This window comes from Phocoena sinus, chromosome 10, assembly GCF_008692025.1.
Source record: "Phocoena sinus isolate mPhoSin1 chromosome 10, mPhoSin1.pri, whole genome shotgun sequence".
In the NCBI taxonomy this organism is placed as follows: domain Eukaryota; kingdom Metazoa; phylum Chordata; class Mammalia; order Artiodactyla; family Phocoenidae; genus Phocoena; species Phocoena sinus.
The window spans coordinates 5,841,364-5,858,822 of record NC_045772.1 but is presented as its reverse complement, the minus strand read 5'-3'; the positions used below and the strand labels follow the sequence as shown (position 1 = coordinate 5,858,822).

The following is a 17,459-nucleotide window of genomic DNA, read 5'->3' as shown; positions in this document are numbered from 1 at the left end:
GCCATACTCCAGGCTAATTGAATGGCCCCTGGTACATCCCGTTTCCCGGGGCGTGTGCCTTACCTGGGGAGATGGAAAACCCAGAGCAGGGGAGGCTCTGTTTCAGCCGTTTTCTACAGACAGGCATCGCCCCCCTCCCGTCTGCCATTAGGGAACCGGGAATTCACGCTCCAGGGGGAAGCCGTTTAATGATTGGCCACGAGGAGGTCATTTATATTGGCTAAGCGGGCCTAATTAGACTGGATTCGAAGGTTACCATAAGCGCACAAAAAAGCTGTTAAGGGGTTAACCTCTGAGAGATTACATTGTATTCACCGCTCTGTTAAAGTTTGAATTAATTTTTCCCATGGGTTTGTTCACATTCTAATTTTCAACTAAATGAGACATCTGTTTCAGAAAAGGAAAATTTGCTCTGGTTGTCATGGCAACTATCATTCTGTAAGGAAATTATTCCAATGGTTACTTTAGAACAGAAAGACAGAAATTCAGGACATAAAGCCACCTGCCACGGCTCTGTCGGAATTCTGATCCATCCGACCTCCTCGGGGTCTGTGATGTGTCCCGGACGGCGGGTGGACGTCAGGGCTCCTGGCCCTCAGGGCAGTGAGGCTGCGTCCAGGCGCCAGCTGCGCTGGGGATGGGGACCGTGGCTCTGTCTGCGCCCGCCGTCTCAGTCATTCGTGGGTCTCAGCCCACGGCTGCCCGCAGGGTGGGTGGGGAGCTCGGGGCCGGGCTGGATCCGGGCTGCTTGGATGACACGCCCTGCGAGCCCCCGCCTGCCCTGACCTCTGTCTGGAACCCCGAGCAGCGTCGCACTTCACCTCTGGCCCCAAAGGGCCCTGCTGGGCGAGGAGAGAGGGTCAAGTGACCAAACGCAGGACGCCTGGGACGTTGGAGCCGACTGCGCCCTCGGGAAGGGCTGGTGCCCCCCATCCCTTAGGCTCCCATTCCCATGACACAAACCTGGATGGACGTCACGCAGGAGTGGCCGAAGGCTTTTCCAGACCCTGGGGAGTGAGGTCACCCTGAAGAGTCCGTCTCTCCGGCTGCTCTGGCCCTGCTCTTGGCCACCCCGGAGAAAGGCCTCCCCACCTGCGGGTGGCCCTGAGAAATGTTTCCTCTGGACGTTTCCATGCATGACCTGACTTTTCCTCCTCCCCCCAAATTTCAGTAAAGGCCAGACACCCCCTTTCCCGGTGACAGAGCTCCTGGGAATTCGGAGGCATTTTTGCGATGATGGTGTAATTTCATTCCCTTACACCTCCTCCCACCCACCTCCTTTCCCTCCCCTCTGTGTCAGGCAATGGGTGGGGTAGAGCATCGAGCAAGAAGCACCCCCCTGCCCTCATGGGGTAAGATCTGGGGCCATAGGCATCCTTATCCCGGTTTACACGGTGAAAGAGTCTGGGTGCGTCCAGCCCAGGGGCAGAGCCAGAGTGTCTGATGCCACCTTCCGTGCCCTTGAGCAACCCCTCTAGGCGTCCCAGGGGGCAGGGTGGATTCCACCTTCCCAGGATTTGAGGTGATGTGTTTCCAAGAACCACGGAGGTATATCTATGGGGAAACGCCACCCCCAGAGGAAGGCTCGTTAGTACTGGAAGAGGACGTAGGCAGGGGCTCGTGTGGGTCAGCTCCTGGGGGTCTGTGGGGTCTCTGATATGTTACAGAGTGTCTTTTCCAAAAAGTCACTCCTTGCTGTGGCTCATGGGAGCTCACAGACGCCTCCTCTCCATGCAGATGAGGCCTTGTCCCCTCTTGTAAATATTTGATTAGGTTTTTGAAAAATGGATGCTGTGTTTGGAAGGCAGCAGAAAGGCATTGCTCCTTTTGCTGTAAGCTGACAGGCTGAGGGCTTCTGGGGGGACTAGTGGGCTTGGCGTTATGAGCAGCTTCCAGGCTGCTGCAGCCTTCCCTGCAGGGACCCCGCCCTGGCTTAGCCAAAGTGGGGCTTTGAGTATGCCCAGGGTCTGAAGGCTTCAGAAATTGCAGAGCTGTGAGCTCAGTATGTTAGGGCTGCCAACTGCTTTTGACCAGGAACCGTGGTAGGAAAAGCATTTGTTTTTTTTACATTGTGACTCAGTACACCCTTATGTGGGTGTCTATTTAAATATAAATATATTTAACTAAAGTATCCCTTCCGTGCTATGATGTACTCTGATGTTTTCTATTCTTTATTTCCCCCTTTTCCTTTATTTTTTTAAAATGCTGTTTGACCCTTCAAAATGCAGTTTGAAAAACCCTGCCCTGGGCCAAAGGTTTTTCATCCAGGTTCCGTGAGTGGGTTTCAGGAGGGGTCCATAGTAATGATGGTGATGATGACGGTGATGGTGGTGGTAGTGGTGATGGCGTTGGTGATGGTAATGATAATAATGGTTATGATGGTAGTGGTGATGGTGATGGAGACGACGATGGTGATAGTGGTGGTGGTGACAGTGTCGATGCTGGGGATGATGGTGTTGGGGATGATGACGGTGATGGAGATGATGGCAGTGGCAAAGCATTGGACCAGGCACCGTTTTAAGCACTTTACATGGATTAATTGATTTAATCCTTTCAAAGCCCTGTTGAGGCAAAGGATATTGTTATTATGCCCATTATACAGAAGGGGTAATTGAGGCATAGAGAGAAGTTAAGCCACTTGCCCAAGGTCACACAGGTAGTTAGAGGTGGACCCATTCTAACCCAGGTCCGTCTGATCCCAAGATTCCCTCGAAGGTGGATGTAAAATTGTGTGTGTGTGGAGGCGTTTCTCTGCAGAGAGAACCCTCAGCTTTCTGCAGAAGTGCAAAGGCAGGCCTGAGTCGGGTGTGACTGAGGGAGTAGGCAGCTTCCGAGGGACTTCCCAGTGCCACCTACCCAGCTGCCTTCCCTGGCCCCGGCCACCTGGTCTCGTCACTCGGAGGGCACTTCCTGTGGGTGGGGATCCCTTGGGACAGCCCAAACCTGGGGGTGCAGACAGCTCCTGTGCGCCTGCCCTTCACTGTCTGTTTCTCCTCTCACGGGCCCAGAGGACAGATCCCCAGGCCCCCACCTGTACAGCTGGTCCCCCTGGAAGCCACTCATGGCTGGGTGTGGGTGAACCCCATCCCCCCACAAGAACAAGACAGGAGCCACAAGTCTCCCTCAGGATCAAAACTTAGGCTGGTAGGGGCGTGGGGAGATGGTGGCCTGGCATATTCTGCTCATCTTTAGTAAGTTTCCCTGGGTGGTACCTGGGGGCTTTCATTGCAGTGTTGGGGACCACGTTCAGCTTTGAAGTTTTGGCTGCGACTCCAAGGCAACAGGAAGAGTCCTGTTCGACATCCCGTGAACAACTTCATTCACTCATCCAGCTCTGTCACTCAACACCTTTTGTTAAACAAACATTTGCTCCTCCCCGGGCAGGTGCCCGTCACTCGGGGTGGGAAGGAAGTTGGAGCAGAGAGGGCTTGCAAGGATATACGTGGCGTGGGGTCAGGGGCAGGCAGGAGGAGAGGAGGGACCCAGTGTCCCAGGCGGGGGTCACGCACAAGCAAAGCCCGGCAGCGGACGGGATCCCTCAGGTGTCTGAAGTGGCGAAAGCACCTTTGACCCCAGATGACCAACCAGTATGGCCACTCACCCTCTTCCTTCACAAGCCCACGTTCCAGGATTTGGCGCTGCAGGCTTGACGGCAGCTGGGAGAGAGGGTCAGATCTGGGTTCCAGAATGACTTCTTCACTGACCACCGTGTGACCCTGGGCACCTCCCTTCCTCTCGCTGAACCTCAGTCTTCCTGTCCAGAACCTGCCATGGTGGGACTAAAGCGGGGTTCTCAAATGCTGTTCCATGGAACCCCTAGGGTTCCACAGAGGTGCATTGGGTGGCTGCCAACGCAGTAGAGACGTTGGGTCAACAGCTAGGGGTGTCAGCCTCCCACGGAGGAGCTCCTGGGTCATGAGAGGGATGTTAGTGGCAGCTTTGACACACGAGAGGCTCTGAGTGTGAAAGGCCAGCCCCATTACCAACTCGTGCAGAGTATGTCAGCGAATGGACATGAGGTGCCTGGCCTCACGGTGCCCAGATCCCTGAGCCAGCTCACTTCTCTGAGCCTCTGGGTCCTCATCTGAAAAATGGGAATAATCCCAGCCCTTAATTCACAGGATTCTTTTGACAGTTAGATAAACTTATCCCCATAATGTAATTAGATGGCGCCTGGCAAAAAAAAATAGGTGTGCAGGAAATGCCGGTGACAAGTTTTAGTTTCTACTCCCTGGCCCTCGGTCTCCTCACCCATAAAACAGAAAGAGAGAGACACCTGTCTGCCAACCTTGCTGCAGGTGTGGAGGTCCCTGGGGTGGCAGGTGGGGAGGTGATGGTGGTAATGGTGATTATATTAGTTTCCTAGGGCTGCATAACTAATTATCACAAACCGTGCGGCTTCAAACGACAGGAATTGATTCTGTCACAGTTCTGGAGGCTGGAAGTCTGAAATCAAGGTGTCACCAAGGTTAGTTCTTGCTGCGGGGACTAAGGGAGGACCTGTTCCGTGCCACTCTCCCAGCTTCTGGTGGTTGCTGGCAGCCTGGGGACTCCTTGGCTTGTAGACACATCACTCCAATCTCTGCGGCCATTGTCACATGGCCTTTTCCTCTCTGTGTCTGTGTTTTCACGTGATCCTCTTATAAGGACACAAGTCATGAATTAGAACCCACTCTAATCAGGTATGACCTCATCTTGATTCCATCTGCAAAGACCCTATTTCTAAATAATGTCACGTTCACAGGTACTGGGTTGATATCCAACATATATTTTAGGGGGGACACAATTTGACCCACCACAGTGATGATAGTAAAGTTGGTGGTGGTGGTGGTGATGATGGTGACTTTGTAAATGCTAAAGAGCTGTGTTAATGTGGGGAACTTACAATGACTTAGGCCTAAGGGCTGATTCTTAGTTGGGATACTTTTGTTGTAAATGAAAACCCAACTCAAGTGGCTTTCTGTTGGCCCATGTAACTGAGAAGTGCAGAGGTATGGTGGGTGTCAGGTGCGACTTGATCCAGCTGCTCCCCTGGGTCATGTGCACCAGCCGTCTCCCTTTGGGACAGTTTAACAGGTACTGACAGCTCCCAAGGCAAGAAGCTCAGTGGTTTGTATGCGGGGATGACAGTGTTCTTGTCTCTCATCACTGAAAGAAACGTCTGGAATTCCCTCCAACTGGCAGGATCTAGGTCACATGCTCACCGTTGAACCCATCGAGGGGAATGACTTGCACTGATCAGTCTAGGTCCGGGTTGGGCGACAGGTAGGAATTCCGTTAAATGGCCTCGGTCCACCCAGCCCTGACCTTAATGTTGGGGTTGGACTCACCTGGTGGAACCCTTGCTGGGAGCTTTGGGTAGAGGCAGGAAGGAGCGTCCTCCACCTGGGACCCACTCTCTCCTGGCTGGGGCTCCACTTGCCCCAGATGCAGGAAGGAGGATGGATGGAGGGGCATTCTCCCACCATGGGGACAGGTGAGAATGTTCTCTGAATTTCCCTAGAAGGGCTTGGAACAAGAGAGCCCTTTGGTAGAAGTTGATTTTCTTTTTCACTTTCATTTTCAAAAATTACATAGATAGGGCTCCCCTGGTGGCGCAGTGGTCGAGAGTCCGCCTGCCGATGCAGGGGCACGGGTTCGTGCCCCGGTCCGGGAAGATCCCACATGCCGCGGAGCGGCTGGGCCCGTGAGCCATGGCCGCTGAGCCTGCGCGTCCGGAGCCTGTGCTCCGTAACGGGAGAGGCCACAACGGGAGAGGCCCGCGTACCACAAAAAAAAAAAAAAAGAAAACTACATAGATAATACTTGTTCATCATAGAAAAAGGAAAAAGGCAGGTCAAGTCCAGGTGAATCCACACCTTTCCCTGGACGGGAGGTTCTGGGCATCCGGCCGGCCCTGATGGCCGTTTGGCACTATGGCCTGCTTCTCCTGCTATGTCATTGCCCCCACTCTCGGTGGCCCTCTCTGACCCACGTGCTCTCCTCCCACAGGCAGCCCTGGTTTTACGGCTGGGGTTTTAACCTCCCGCGAGGCCAAGCGCTGCTCGAGAAGTGGAACCTCATTCCCGAAGGCGTAGACGTCCTGGTAACCCACGGACCGCCGCTGGGTAAGACTCAGCCAGCCCCGCGCACACCTGCTCCTGCTGGGGGAGGACGCAGGGGGTATGGGTGCTGGCAGTCTGGGCGTAGCTGGGCCTGTGGAGGGGAGCTGCGGATGGGCTCTGTTCTGAGTCCAGCTTGCTGGGGCACCAGGGACAGGTCACCCCGTCGTGGCTCTTATCTCCTGAGCACCGACTGTGTGCCGGGGGCTCGATGGGTCACTCACAGCCGCGTGGTGAGGTCAGATCAGCTGCCCCTTTTATACACGTGGTACCTTGGAGCTCGGGGAGGTCAAAAGGCAGGCTGGGCCCTTGACGCTCCAGACCTGAGTCCTGGGGGCTGAATACCACCAAGGTCACTCTCACCGGGCCCCATCCCGTGCACCCCCCCACCCCATCAGACCACCCATCCCACAGTCCCCAGGGCCTGTGGTTCCACCGCCAGCAGCTTTCCTCCCCGGCCCCTCGGCCCCCCTCTGGCCAAGCTGATGTCACTGCTCGCCTGGTCTCGGCGTTAGCCTGCCGTCTGCCACCCAGGCCCCTTTCTCAGTCCCCCCCTCCCCCTTTCCTCACACCCTGCTTCCTGTCCCTCAGCTTGTCCCTTTGATTCTACCCCCAAACTGCATTCCAGCTCCTTTCTCTCCTCTCCACCACTGCTGTCCCCACCTCGTCCATGCCAGTGTCTTGTGTCTCTTTGGTGACCAACGTGGTCTCCTCACTGGTCCCCCAGCTCTGAGTCTTGCCCCACCCAGTCCACTCTCTTCACGTCACTAGGAGGGAATTCTCTGAATGGTCCGTTATGCCATGCCATCCCTTTATAACCCTCTGTGGCTCCCTCAGTCCTTAGAATGAAGTCCAAACTCCCAGCAGTCCTGCCCAGACCGGCCTCTTCCCCCCCACCAGTGCCTCCACCAAACCTGTCATCACTCCCTTGGTGTTTGGGGCTGGGCTGGGCCGGGCCATGCGGGACCAGGAGCTAACCCGATGCAGTGCTTGCCTTGAAGGCTCCAAAATGCCAGGCAGAGGGACACCGAACGGCCAAGCCCAGCGGGACATGGTCAAGGATGAGGGAAGCCTGCGACAGAGATCGTCAGAGGGGGCCTGCAGAGGCTGACAGAAAGGGTGGTCTCAGCATCGGGTCTGGGAGAGGCAGGGAGGGAGGTGGGTGCGGGCAGGGCGTCCCAGGTGGGAAGGGCTGTCAGGTGAGGCCCAGCGTAGCTCCAGAGTCATTCGCTCAGATACCTGTTCAGGGAGAAGCTGCCCTGAGCACCTACTGTGTGCCAGACGCCCAGCCAGAGCCCTTGGCACCTCCCTCCACCCTCACAAAGTGCTGAAATGAAGGCTTTCTTACCCCCATTTCCAAACGGAGGGAGCCCAAGGCCCAGGGCCGTGACGTGGTTTAGGCGTGACACGTGGCTTCTAGTGAGGCTCAGAGGCAGGTTTTTTTGCTTCCTTCCTCCCTCCCTCCCTCTCTCCCTCTCCTCCTTCCCCCCTTTCTACCCCTCCATCCACTCCTCCAACAGCATCTTCTGGGTTCCTGCTCTCTGGATGCCTCACCGTGCCTGCTTCACACACAACACACAGCTCCTGTTTTGGGGGCGCCTGTATGCTCAGCCCAGCCCGTTGTTGGATGAATTGTTGAATATGGCACAGAGAGGTTAAGTGACTTGTCCAAGGTCACACAGCCAGTAGGTAGCAGAGCCTGGGACTTAAGCCCAAGTGTCTGCTCCAAGCCTGTCCCCTGCCTACTCCCCGCCTCTCCCCTCTTCTTCCTCCTCTTCCTTCTTGTTTCTCTCTCTCTCTCCCTCCTCTCTCTGTCTCAGCTCTAAGTCAGGTCCATTGCAGCCTGTCAGATTCTTTGAGTGGCAGGATTCCTCTTCCCTTTCCCAGCGGTTGTAGCAACCTGTTTCTCCCGCCTGAGCAGAGAGGGGCTGAGATGAACCCTAGTTGTCTGCCTGGAGTAACCAGTCATTCCCCTATGGTTTGTGTAGCCATGTGAGGATAACAAGCCACCATATGGGATGGCTCCGGGAAGCTGGCGGTGTGAGCAGACCCAGACATGACCCCCGTGCTCGAGGCTACAGTGGATGAAGAAGTTCATTTTCATGATTTTGCGATGTGTGTTTAGAAAGTTTCCAACATGGAAATCCTGCTCCCATGGTCCGCTCTGCTGCCACCTGCTGGGGTGGCCTTGGGCCTCCGCTGTCCCTCTCTGGCCTCAGTTTGCTTCTCTCTGCAATGGGTGGATGCCAGTCTTGAGACCACTTTGAGCATGAATGGTCTGGGGGGCTCACAGCTGTCGAGACTGCTCCCTCCCCATCATGCCTGGCCTACTCGGGCTTTTATAAGTGGGCTCTCCGTGCCGCCCTGCAGGGGAGGAGAAGGGGAAGCAGGGGAGGATGAGGCCACAAGGCCCCAGGCAGTGCGAGCTGGAGCCAGGCTTCCCTCCTGGAGGCTGAGGCAGGGCAGGGTGGGGAGAGCAGGGCAGGGTGGGTCCAGGGCCACGCTGCGGCCTGGGCCCCGTCATTGCCCTCCTGCCGTCTCCCCTGCCAGGCTTCCTGGACTGGGTCCCCAAGAAGATGCAGCGGGTGGGCTGCGTGGAGCTACTCAACACGGTGCAAAGGCGCGTCCAGCCGCGGCTGCATGTCTTCGGCCACATCCATGAAGGTCAGCGGGGGTGGGGGCCTTACCTGCAGGGGGGCTGGGCGCCTCATTGGCCCTTCCGGGGGGCTGTCTCATCTCCCTTGAACCCAGTCACCTCCTCCCTGACCAGAGGGAAATAACCCTTTCCTACATGCACTTCGTAAATGCCTATCCACGTGTCGGCTATCAGTTAGCTATTGCCGAAATGTTTTATCATAGGAAGATGGAAGAAAAGTCTAGCAAGACTTAGAAATAAGTTCTACTTCCTTGGAGCCCTGCAGCTCTGCTGTGCCTCCTCCGCCCTGGGAAGTCTTCGGAGATGGCTGGGGCCTTTTTGGAGGAGGGGACATTTGGATGTGACACGGAGGAGGTGTTCGAGTTGGGGGCGCACTGTGAGCTCCTTACAGGGCAGGTGGCCCGTCTTGTTGCTCACATCCCTACGGCCTGGCATGCAGTAGGTGTTTAATGGATGGGGAGGGCTGCCTGCCTCCCCAAGGGGCTTTATTGGCATCTCCCCCCCGCCACCGCCCCCCACACACAGACAGCCGTGAGGTCCTGCCTTCTGTCCTGGGGGCAGGACCCCTTGCTATGTCCACGTCACCTGGGGAGAGTGGGCAGGGTGGCCGTGAAGGTGACTGGTGATGTCGGCTCCAGCCGTGACTGCCCCAGCCTGTCACTGCACGGGGCTCACCTCATGAGACCTCAGGCTTCCTCACTGGAGTCTGACTTCACCAGTTTGCTCCTTTTGAACCGTTATCCCACCTGTCCAAGGCTTCCTGGTCCCATTGTCCCCTGCCAGGAAGCGCATGGTTTTCCCCCAAGCTGTCTCCTGGCCTCCTGAGCCTCTGTCTGCTTTGGGCCAGGGCCCCTGGGACTCACATGGCTTGGCCCACATCCGACCACTTTCCTCTGCATCGTGCTGTCAGGGGCAGAGGCGTGATCGGACCTCTCCAGCCCCAGGGAGCTCACAGACTCCTGGGCAACAGATGAGCCATCAAAGGCAGGATCTGAAAGGTCATGGGAGAGATGGACAGCTCTTGTGCTGTGGGATAATAGTAACGGCTGTCATTTTCTGTAGACCTACTGTGAGCGTGTAGTGCCCTCAGATGCAAGGTTGTGTGTGATCCAAACCGCACCCCTGAATGATTGTACAAGAGAAATGCAGGCTCCAAAGGGTGGGTAGCCTGCGCAGAGGAGGGGAAGTGTCCCTTTTGGTTTGGAGGTGAGCTAAGCTCAAGGTTGAGGAGGATTCTGACCAGTAGATGTGGTGGGAAGAGGGTATGTTTGGGGACAGAGGTGAGGAGAAGAAAGTACATGACAACGATGGTGGTGATGATAATGATGGTTACGATGATGGTAGTGATGATGGAGATGGTGATGACGGTGGTGATAATGACAATGATGGTGGTGGTGATGGTGATGATGGTGGTGATGGTGATGGTGATGGTGGTGATGGTGATGGTGATGATGGTGATGGTGATGTTGGTGATGGTGATGATGGTGATGGTGATGGTGGTGGTGATGGTGATGATGGTGGTGATGGTGGTGGTGGTGGTGACGGTGATGATGGTGATGATGATGGTGGTGATGGTGATGATGGTGGTGATGGTGATGTTGGTGATGATAATGGTGATGATGGTGATGGTGATGATGGTGATGGTGATGATGGTGACAGCGATGATGGTGGTGGTGATGGTGATGATGGTGATGGTGATGGTGGTGGTGATGGTGATGATGGTGACAGTGATGATGATGATGGTGGTGGTGGTGATGGTGATGTTGGTGATGGTGATGATGGTAGTGGTGACGGTGATGATGGTGATGGTGATGGTGGTGATGGTGATGGTGGTGGTGATGGTGATGATGGTGATGGTGATGTTGGTGATGGTGATGGTGGTGATGGTGATGGTGGTGGTGACGGTGATGATGGTGATGGTGATGGTGATGATGGTGGTGGTGACGGTGATGATGATGGTGATGATGATGGTGATGATGGTGGTGGTGATGGTGATGATGGTGACGGTGATGGTGATGATAATGGTGGTGATGGTGATGGTGATGTTGGTGATGGTGATGATGGTAGTGGTGACGGTGATGATGGTGATGGTGATGGTGGTGATGGTGATGGTGGTGGTGATGGTGATGATGGTGATGGTGATGTTGGTGATGGTGATGGTGGTGATGGTGATGGTGGTGGTGACGGTGATGATGGTGATGGTGATGGTGATGATGGTGGTGGTGACGGTGATGATGATGGTGATGATGATGGTGATGATGGTGGTGGTGATGGTGATGATGGTGATGATGGTGATGGTGATGTTGGTGATGGTGATGGTGGTGGTGATGGTGATGGTGGTGGTGACGGTGATGATGGTGATGGTGATGGTGGTGATGGTGATGGTGATGATGGTGGTGATGGTGATGGTGGTGATGGTGATGATGGTGGTGATGGTGGTGGTGATGGTGGTGGTGACGGTGATGATGGTGATGGTGATGTTGGTGATGGTGATGATGATGGTGGTGATAATGACAATGATGATGATGGTGGTGATGGTGATGATGGTGGTGGTGACGGTGATGATGGTGGTGATGATGGTGATGATGATGTTGGTGATGGTGATGATGGTGACGGTGATGATGGTGATGGTGATGTTGGAGGTGGTGATGATAATGGTGGTGATGATGAGATGGTGATAGTGACGATGATAGTAATGATCATGGTGATGGTGATGATGGTGTACGGTGGTGATGATGGTGATGGTGATGATGTCAATGATGATGTCTCACCATGTGCTTTCCAGGCACTGGGCCGAGCATGTGAATTATTATCTCATTTGCTGCTCACAGCAGGCTTGGGAGGAGCATCTGTCATCGTCACCATTTATAGATGAAGAGCCTGTACTTGATGGTTTCAGTAGCTCGCCCCAGACATCTTCAGCCCCTTGTGGCTGAGTTCCCTGTGACTACCACACTCAACCAGACCACCCTCACTGCCCTGGGTCCTGGTGTCACCTCTCAGCCCTGACAGCCGTGTGCTTACTTTCTAGGGTATGGAGTCATGGCAGATGGGACAACCACCTATGTGAACGCATCTGTGTGCACCGTGAACTACCAGCCCGTGAACCCACCCATAGTCATCGACCTCCCCACACCCCGGAACTCCTGACTGCCCCCACGGCCCCAGCGCTTCCCACCCGCATCAGCTACGTACACCTAGCTGAGAGCACGGACCTCCAACCCCCCTTCCTTTCATGCAGACAGCCCGTCCGGCTGCGGGGACCAGCCCAGCAGGCGGGCTGAGGCCTTGGAATGAAGAAAATCACCCCTGACTCTTCAGCCTTCTGTCACTTAGAGTCAGGACCCTGCAGGTCCGTCAGGGGTTCTGTGCTCATCACTGATTTCTGCGTGTCCCTTCCGTGTGTTCCTTATTAAAGGACCTCCTATGCTCGTGGCCCTGTCCTGCTTGGGAAGTGACTGAATCTTTATCCTTCTCCGTTGGACACCCTCGTGGGTTTGGGAAGCCGCTGCTCTTGGACAGATCCTGGGAGTTCTGGCACAAAATCTCCTTCTCACCGAGGGTCTGTGTGGCTGCAAGCCTCAGGGTTGGGGGGTGGGAGGGTGTGTCGTAGCCTGAGTGCAGGCAGCCCTTCCGCTCCTACCAGGCATCCGAGGGAACGATCAGGGACGTCTCAGGAATCGGGCCGCACCTGGCCAGGCCGACCAGCCCTTTGCTTCACTGATCCCCCGTTTTCTTCCTGTGGGCATTTTTGCTGATGTAAACTGTGGCCTGAGCATCCCGGGCACCCGCTCGGAGCCTGGACTTGGGGGGTTGTTTCTACGGAACGAGGCTGATGAGGGCCCAGCACCAGCTGGAGGGTTCCCAAGTCCTGGATGCCCCTGGTGCCCTGGGGGCTGTGCGGCTCTGCAGAACTCAGAAGGCTGAGGGCTCTGCGGGCCGAGGCTGCCCTGCCCCCTGTACACGCCCATATGGGTGTGGACACACACACACACGTGTGCTCACACCCCCCTCTTAATTTAAAAAAGTGGACCCCGTGGTTCTCATCGCCCTTGACTGGGTCCTGTACCCCGGTGGGATATCCCTTGCCCCTCGGATTTTGGCTGCCGTGCCCACAGCCGAGGGAGGCTGAATGGTTCACAGTCGTGCTGCCATGTCCCTGGGTGCCAGCCGGCGGCCCCCATGGGAAGATGGCACAGAGACAGAGATGGGCTTCGGTTCTGGCAGCTCCACCCAGGGCGGGCTTCTTTTTCTTCTTTAAATTAGGACTGGGGGGTTGGGCTGAGTCTCTGACGGACAGAGAACCAGCAGGGCCTCGTTGGGGTGAGGCCAGTGAGGCAGGATTAGCACGTGCAGGGTCAGATTCTGCCTTTATTTAAAATTTGGATATTTTGTTCATCATAGATTTTTTTTCCTGCATTAATTTTGATTTTTAAAAACATTGCATTAAAATAGTATCATTTATCTCGATCTATGAGTTTTTTGGCGCCCCTTAAGTTGTACACCTGAGAGGAGGGCCCTGCTCACCCCCCTTAATCCCAGGCCTGGGACCAGCATTTAATGAGCCCTTTGCAGATATGATCTCATTTCCAGCAGTCTTGCAAGGTGGGTACGGCTGTCCCCCTTTTGGAGACGAGGAGATTGAGATCAGAGAGGTGAGGTAACCTGCCTGAGGGTGCACAGCTCAAAAGAGGCAGAGGCAGGATTTGAACCTTGGTCTCTGGCTTCACAGCCCCTGCTCTCCCACCACTCAGAGCTCCTGCCCTACAAGGCAATGCACGGTCCAAGGCTCTTTTTTTTATTAAGGTTCCTATTCAGCACCTGTCTGGTTCATTTCTCATGGAGAGCCCCTGGAGTCTTGGAGGACCCTGTTCTCTGTGCCCAGGATCCCAGGAGACCATGATTCCTTCCCTACTCAATTGGGGCTCCCCATGGGGCGAGGGGCACCATCCGGGGAGCCCAGTAGCAGCACCACGTTGGCCGAGGCCAGCTTTGCTCCGCAGGGTTTCAGGAATCCTTTTTGGCCCAAGTGGTTCCTGGTAGCCGGGGATGTTTACAGGGTCTCTGGGGACACCTCTGACGCACGGCATGTGTGTGAATGCGTGGGGTGGAGAGGACTCCAGGCCCTTTCAGTAACCTCTACTGAATTTCTATGCGGACCAAGAACTATAAACTTAAAAAAAAAATGTTTTTTTTCCTAAGGTACCTTCAGAATATGGTGTATTTTTATGTGGAAAATAAAAGTTATGAAGGCAGCTGTTACTTTAAAAGAAAATTCATTAAAAGTCCTTGCGGTATGAAGATGACGGCATGCTCCTCAATCATTTCGGCATAACTTGATTGTGGCTGTAATTTTTTTGTCAAGCATGTCAGACAATAAAGTCTTTGTAAAAAGAAAGAGAAGTCCTCCGGGTGCCTCTTCCTCTGTGTCTCCGGGTGTCGTGTGGGGCATGTAGGGGAGGAGTGACGTCCTCCCGGCCAAGTCCTGAGTCCCGGACTGAGTTCAGAGGCCAAAGACCTTCCGTGTGCCAATAACTGGCATCCTTCTGCTTGCTCCAGCTTCCCTCAGGGGTGGTTGGCACGTGCAGTTCTGTGCCTTGTGTTCAAATTGCCGGAGCATCTCGTCCCCCCCAAACAGGATATCTCAAAATGGCCTTAGCTCTGGCCTCTTCTCAAAGCAGCAAGTTCTAATCCAGCCCTTGTCAAACCATGGGTCCTGGTGTAGGACCCATGGTTTGAAAATACTGGCAGGTGTAACAACTCCAGTTCCAAAGCTCCCTGTGCTGTAGAAGTTCTGCCATTTTCATCCATCCATCAACCCATCGATCTATCCACTCATCCATCTACCCAACTGTTCACTTACCCATTGATCGATCCGTTCATCCATCCATCCATCCAACCACCATCCATCCATCCATCCACTCACCCACCCATCCAGCCAGCCAGCCCACAAACATTCACTGAGCACCTCTCTTGGACCTGGCTTGGAACAGGGATGTGGCAGTGGTGGTAGTGATAGATTTAGGAGGTAGGGGCGTGGGGAGACAAGGATGGTAATGGGTGTTGGCTGCCCGTCATGGAGGAGGCACATGGGGCAGGAAGAACAGGTTGGAGGAAGGGTGTTGAATTCTGTTTGGGATTCATGAGCTGGAGGTGCCCTTGGGATATGCAGGGGGAGGTGTCCAGTGGCCGGGGATGGGGGCGGGGGGTGATAAATGGGCCTGCAGGGGAGGAGCCTCTCTGGAGACCTATGTTTGTGGGTCATAACCAGAGCCATGGGGCTGGGGGAGCAGGCTGAGGGAGCCTGTGATGGCGTCAGCCCTCAATGACCCTCTCCTGTCCTCAGACTGGCCCGCCTGTAATATGCCCTTCCAAAGAGTTCCCCTCCACCAGAGCCTCACAGGTGCCTACAACGACCGGTCCTGGGCCTTGGGTCCCCGTGCATAGCCAGTGGAGAGGAGCTGCTCTATTTGAGGCACCCTTCTGCTACTCTAGGCCATTGTGTACCTGAGCAGGGGTCCCGGGCAGGGGCAGGGGCGCACCGTGGCTGCTGCCGCCTCTGGTAGTGCTGTCACATTGCAAGCGCCGCTTAAGCGCCTGGTACCCGCTCTGCTGACAGGCGGCAGCTGCTAAGCTCTGAGCCGTGTGCTCCTGCTGCCTTCCGTGTAGACGGGCTCTGATGTGTCCGGGGTTTACACAGTGGTGCAGGTGGTTCAGCACTCTGGGCTCACTCATGCTTTACAGCCATCTTTCCCCAGGTGCCCCCGTGGCCCGATGGGACGATACAGGATGGGTCCCTGGTGACGCTCCTTTTGTCCCCGGGAGCCCGGTGGGCAAATCCAGCGAGCTGCCTCTGCTCCCTCTGCCTCCATCCTTATGGGGAGCTCGTTCTCAGGGAGCCCAGCCCCCAGCTGCTTTTTCTTGCAATTCAGCTTCCATGAAGCTGGGCCTTGAACCTCCACCGGGACCAAGTTGCCAGGCCTTTTTCTTCCAGGAGACCCCTGCTCCACCCTCCTGAATAAGCTAGGAGAGGTGACAAGCTCTGTGGACCCAGGCTTCATCCAGTGCTCTCCCCTAACGCCACCCACAGCTCCTAGCTGGGCCCAAACCTGCCTGGCCAGCTGGGGGTCTCGTCACGGAAGATCTTAGACACTCCAGGGGGCCCTCAGCCCCACCCTCCCCTTGAAGGCATGGACTGCGAAGTCTTCCAAGATGTGAGAATTAGGCCCTGCTGTCTGGAAGCTCGACGAGTACTTTGGAAGGCTCATCTGATCCCAGGAAAGAAGCTGAACGCTTCAGCCGTTACATGCTTGGGGTCCAGTGAGTGGCAGACACAGTCAGGCTTGAGGACCCCAGGGAAGATCAAATCCAGTGTGCAGGGGAGATCAGGGAAAACCTCCTGAGAGGGAGCCTGGCTGGGCCCTGAACAACAGGAAATGATTTCTCTCTTTAAAAAAAAACTTTTTATTTTGAAGTAATTTTAGATTTACAAAGAGTTGTAAAGATGGTACAGAGAGTGCCCACATACCCTTCACTCAGTTTCCCCTAATGTTAACATCTTATATTCCTATGTTACATTTATCAAAACTAAGAGATTAGCAGTGATATAAGACTATTAGATCTTCATTTGGATTCTTTTTAAAATATATTTATTTATTTATTTGGTTGTGTTGGGTCTTCGTTGCTGTGCGCGGGCTTTCTCTAGCTCCGGCGAGCGGGGGCTACTCTTCATTGCGGTGCGCGGGCTTCTCATTGCGGTGGCTTCTCTTGTTGCGGAGCACGGGCTCTAGGTGCATGGGCTTCAGTAGTTGTGACACGTGGGCTCAGTAGTTGTGGTGCACGGGCTTAGTTGCTCCGCGGCATGTGGGATCTTCCCGGACCAGGCCTCGAACCCGTGTCCCCTGCATTGGCAGGCGGATTCTTAACCACTGCGCCACCAGGGAAGCCCCTGGATCTTTTTCATTAACGTCCCGTCCACGAGACCATGTTGCGTTTAGTCATCGTGCTTGCTTAGCCCCCTGTGGTCGGCGATATTTTCCCCGCCTTTCCTCAATTTTCATGACCTGAAAGTTTTGAAGAATACTATTTTGTAGACTGCCCCTCAAGTTGGGTTTGTCTGATGATTTCTCATGATTTGTCTGGGGTTATGTGCGGAGGTGATGTGTCCTTCTCAAGGCATCATATCTGGGGTAACATGAGACCACCGTGACTTATCACTGTGGTGGTTAATCTTGATCGCACGGTTACGGGATGTCTGCGAGGTCTCTCCACTATAAAGATACCAGTTTTCCTTTTCCATACCCAGTTTGTTAGAAATGAGTCACTAGTCCAGCTCACACTCAGGAGAGGGGAATGAAGCATCAAAGAATGTGGACGTATGATAAGATCACCACATTAATTAATACCTATTTGGAGGAGACACTTCAAGGCTATGCAAGCCTCCTAAAATTTTGCCCACTAATTTTAGCATCCATCCGTGGATCTTGCCTGGATCAATGGTTACTGTGGTGTTCTCATGATGATTTTCTATTTCTTTTTCCCTTCTACATTTATTATTTGGAATTGTTCTGTAAGGGAGATTTGTCCCTTCTCTGTCATTTATTTATTTACAGCAGCATGGGTATTCTTTAGGTTAGAATCTCATGCTATCATTTATTTCATCGGTCAAATTGTTCTAACTTTGTCCATTTGGGAGCCCTTTC

General features: G+C 54.5%; 1 protein-coding gene across 2 annotated transcripts in view; it reads left to right on the top strand.

The window, feature by feature from the left end:
* Window positions 1-12,404, top strand: part of MPPED1 (metallophosphoesterase domain containing 1) — a 78,691-nt gene extending 66,287 nt beyond the window's left edge. For both annotated transcript variants that reach the window (XM_032646349.1, XM_032646350.1), the window contains 3 exons: window positions 5,992-6,107; window positions 8,652-8,765; window positions 11,789-12,404. In XM_032646349.1, the coding sequence (XP_032502240.1) occupies window positions 5,992-6,107; window positions 8,652-8,765; window positions 11,789-11,907 (349 nt within the window). In that variant the 3' untranslated portion in view covers window positions 11,908-12,404. The remainder of the gene's footprint in view (window positions 1-5,991; window positions 6,108-8,651; window positions 8,766-11,788) is intronic.
* The last annotated feature ends 5,055 nt before the right edge of the window (window positions 12,405-17,459 follow it).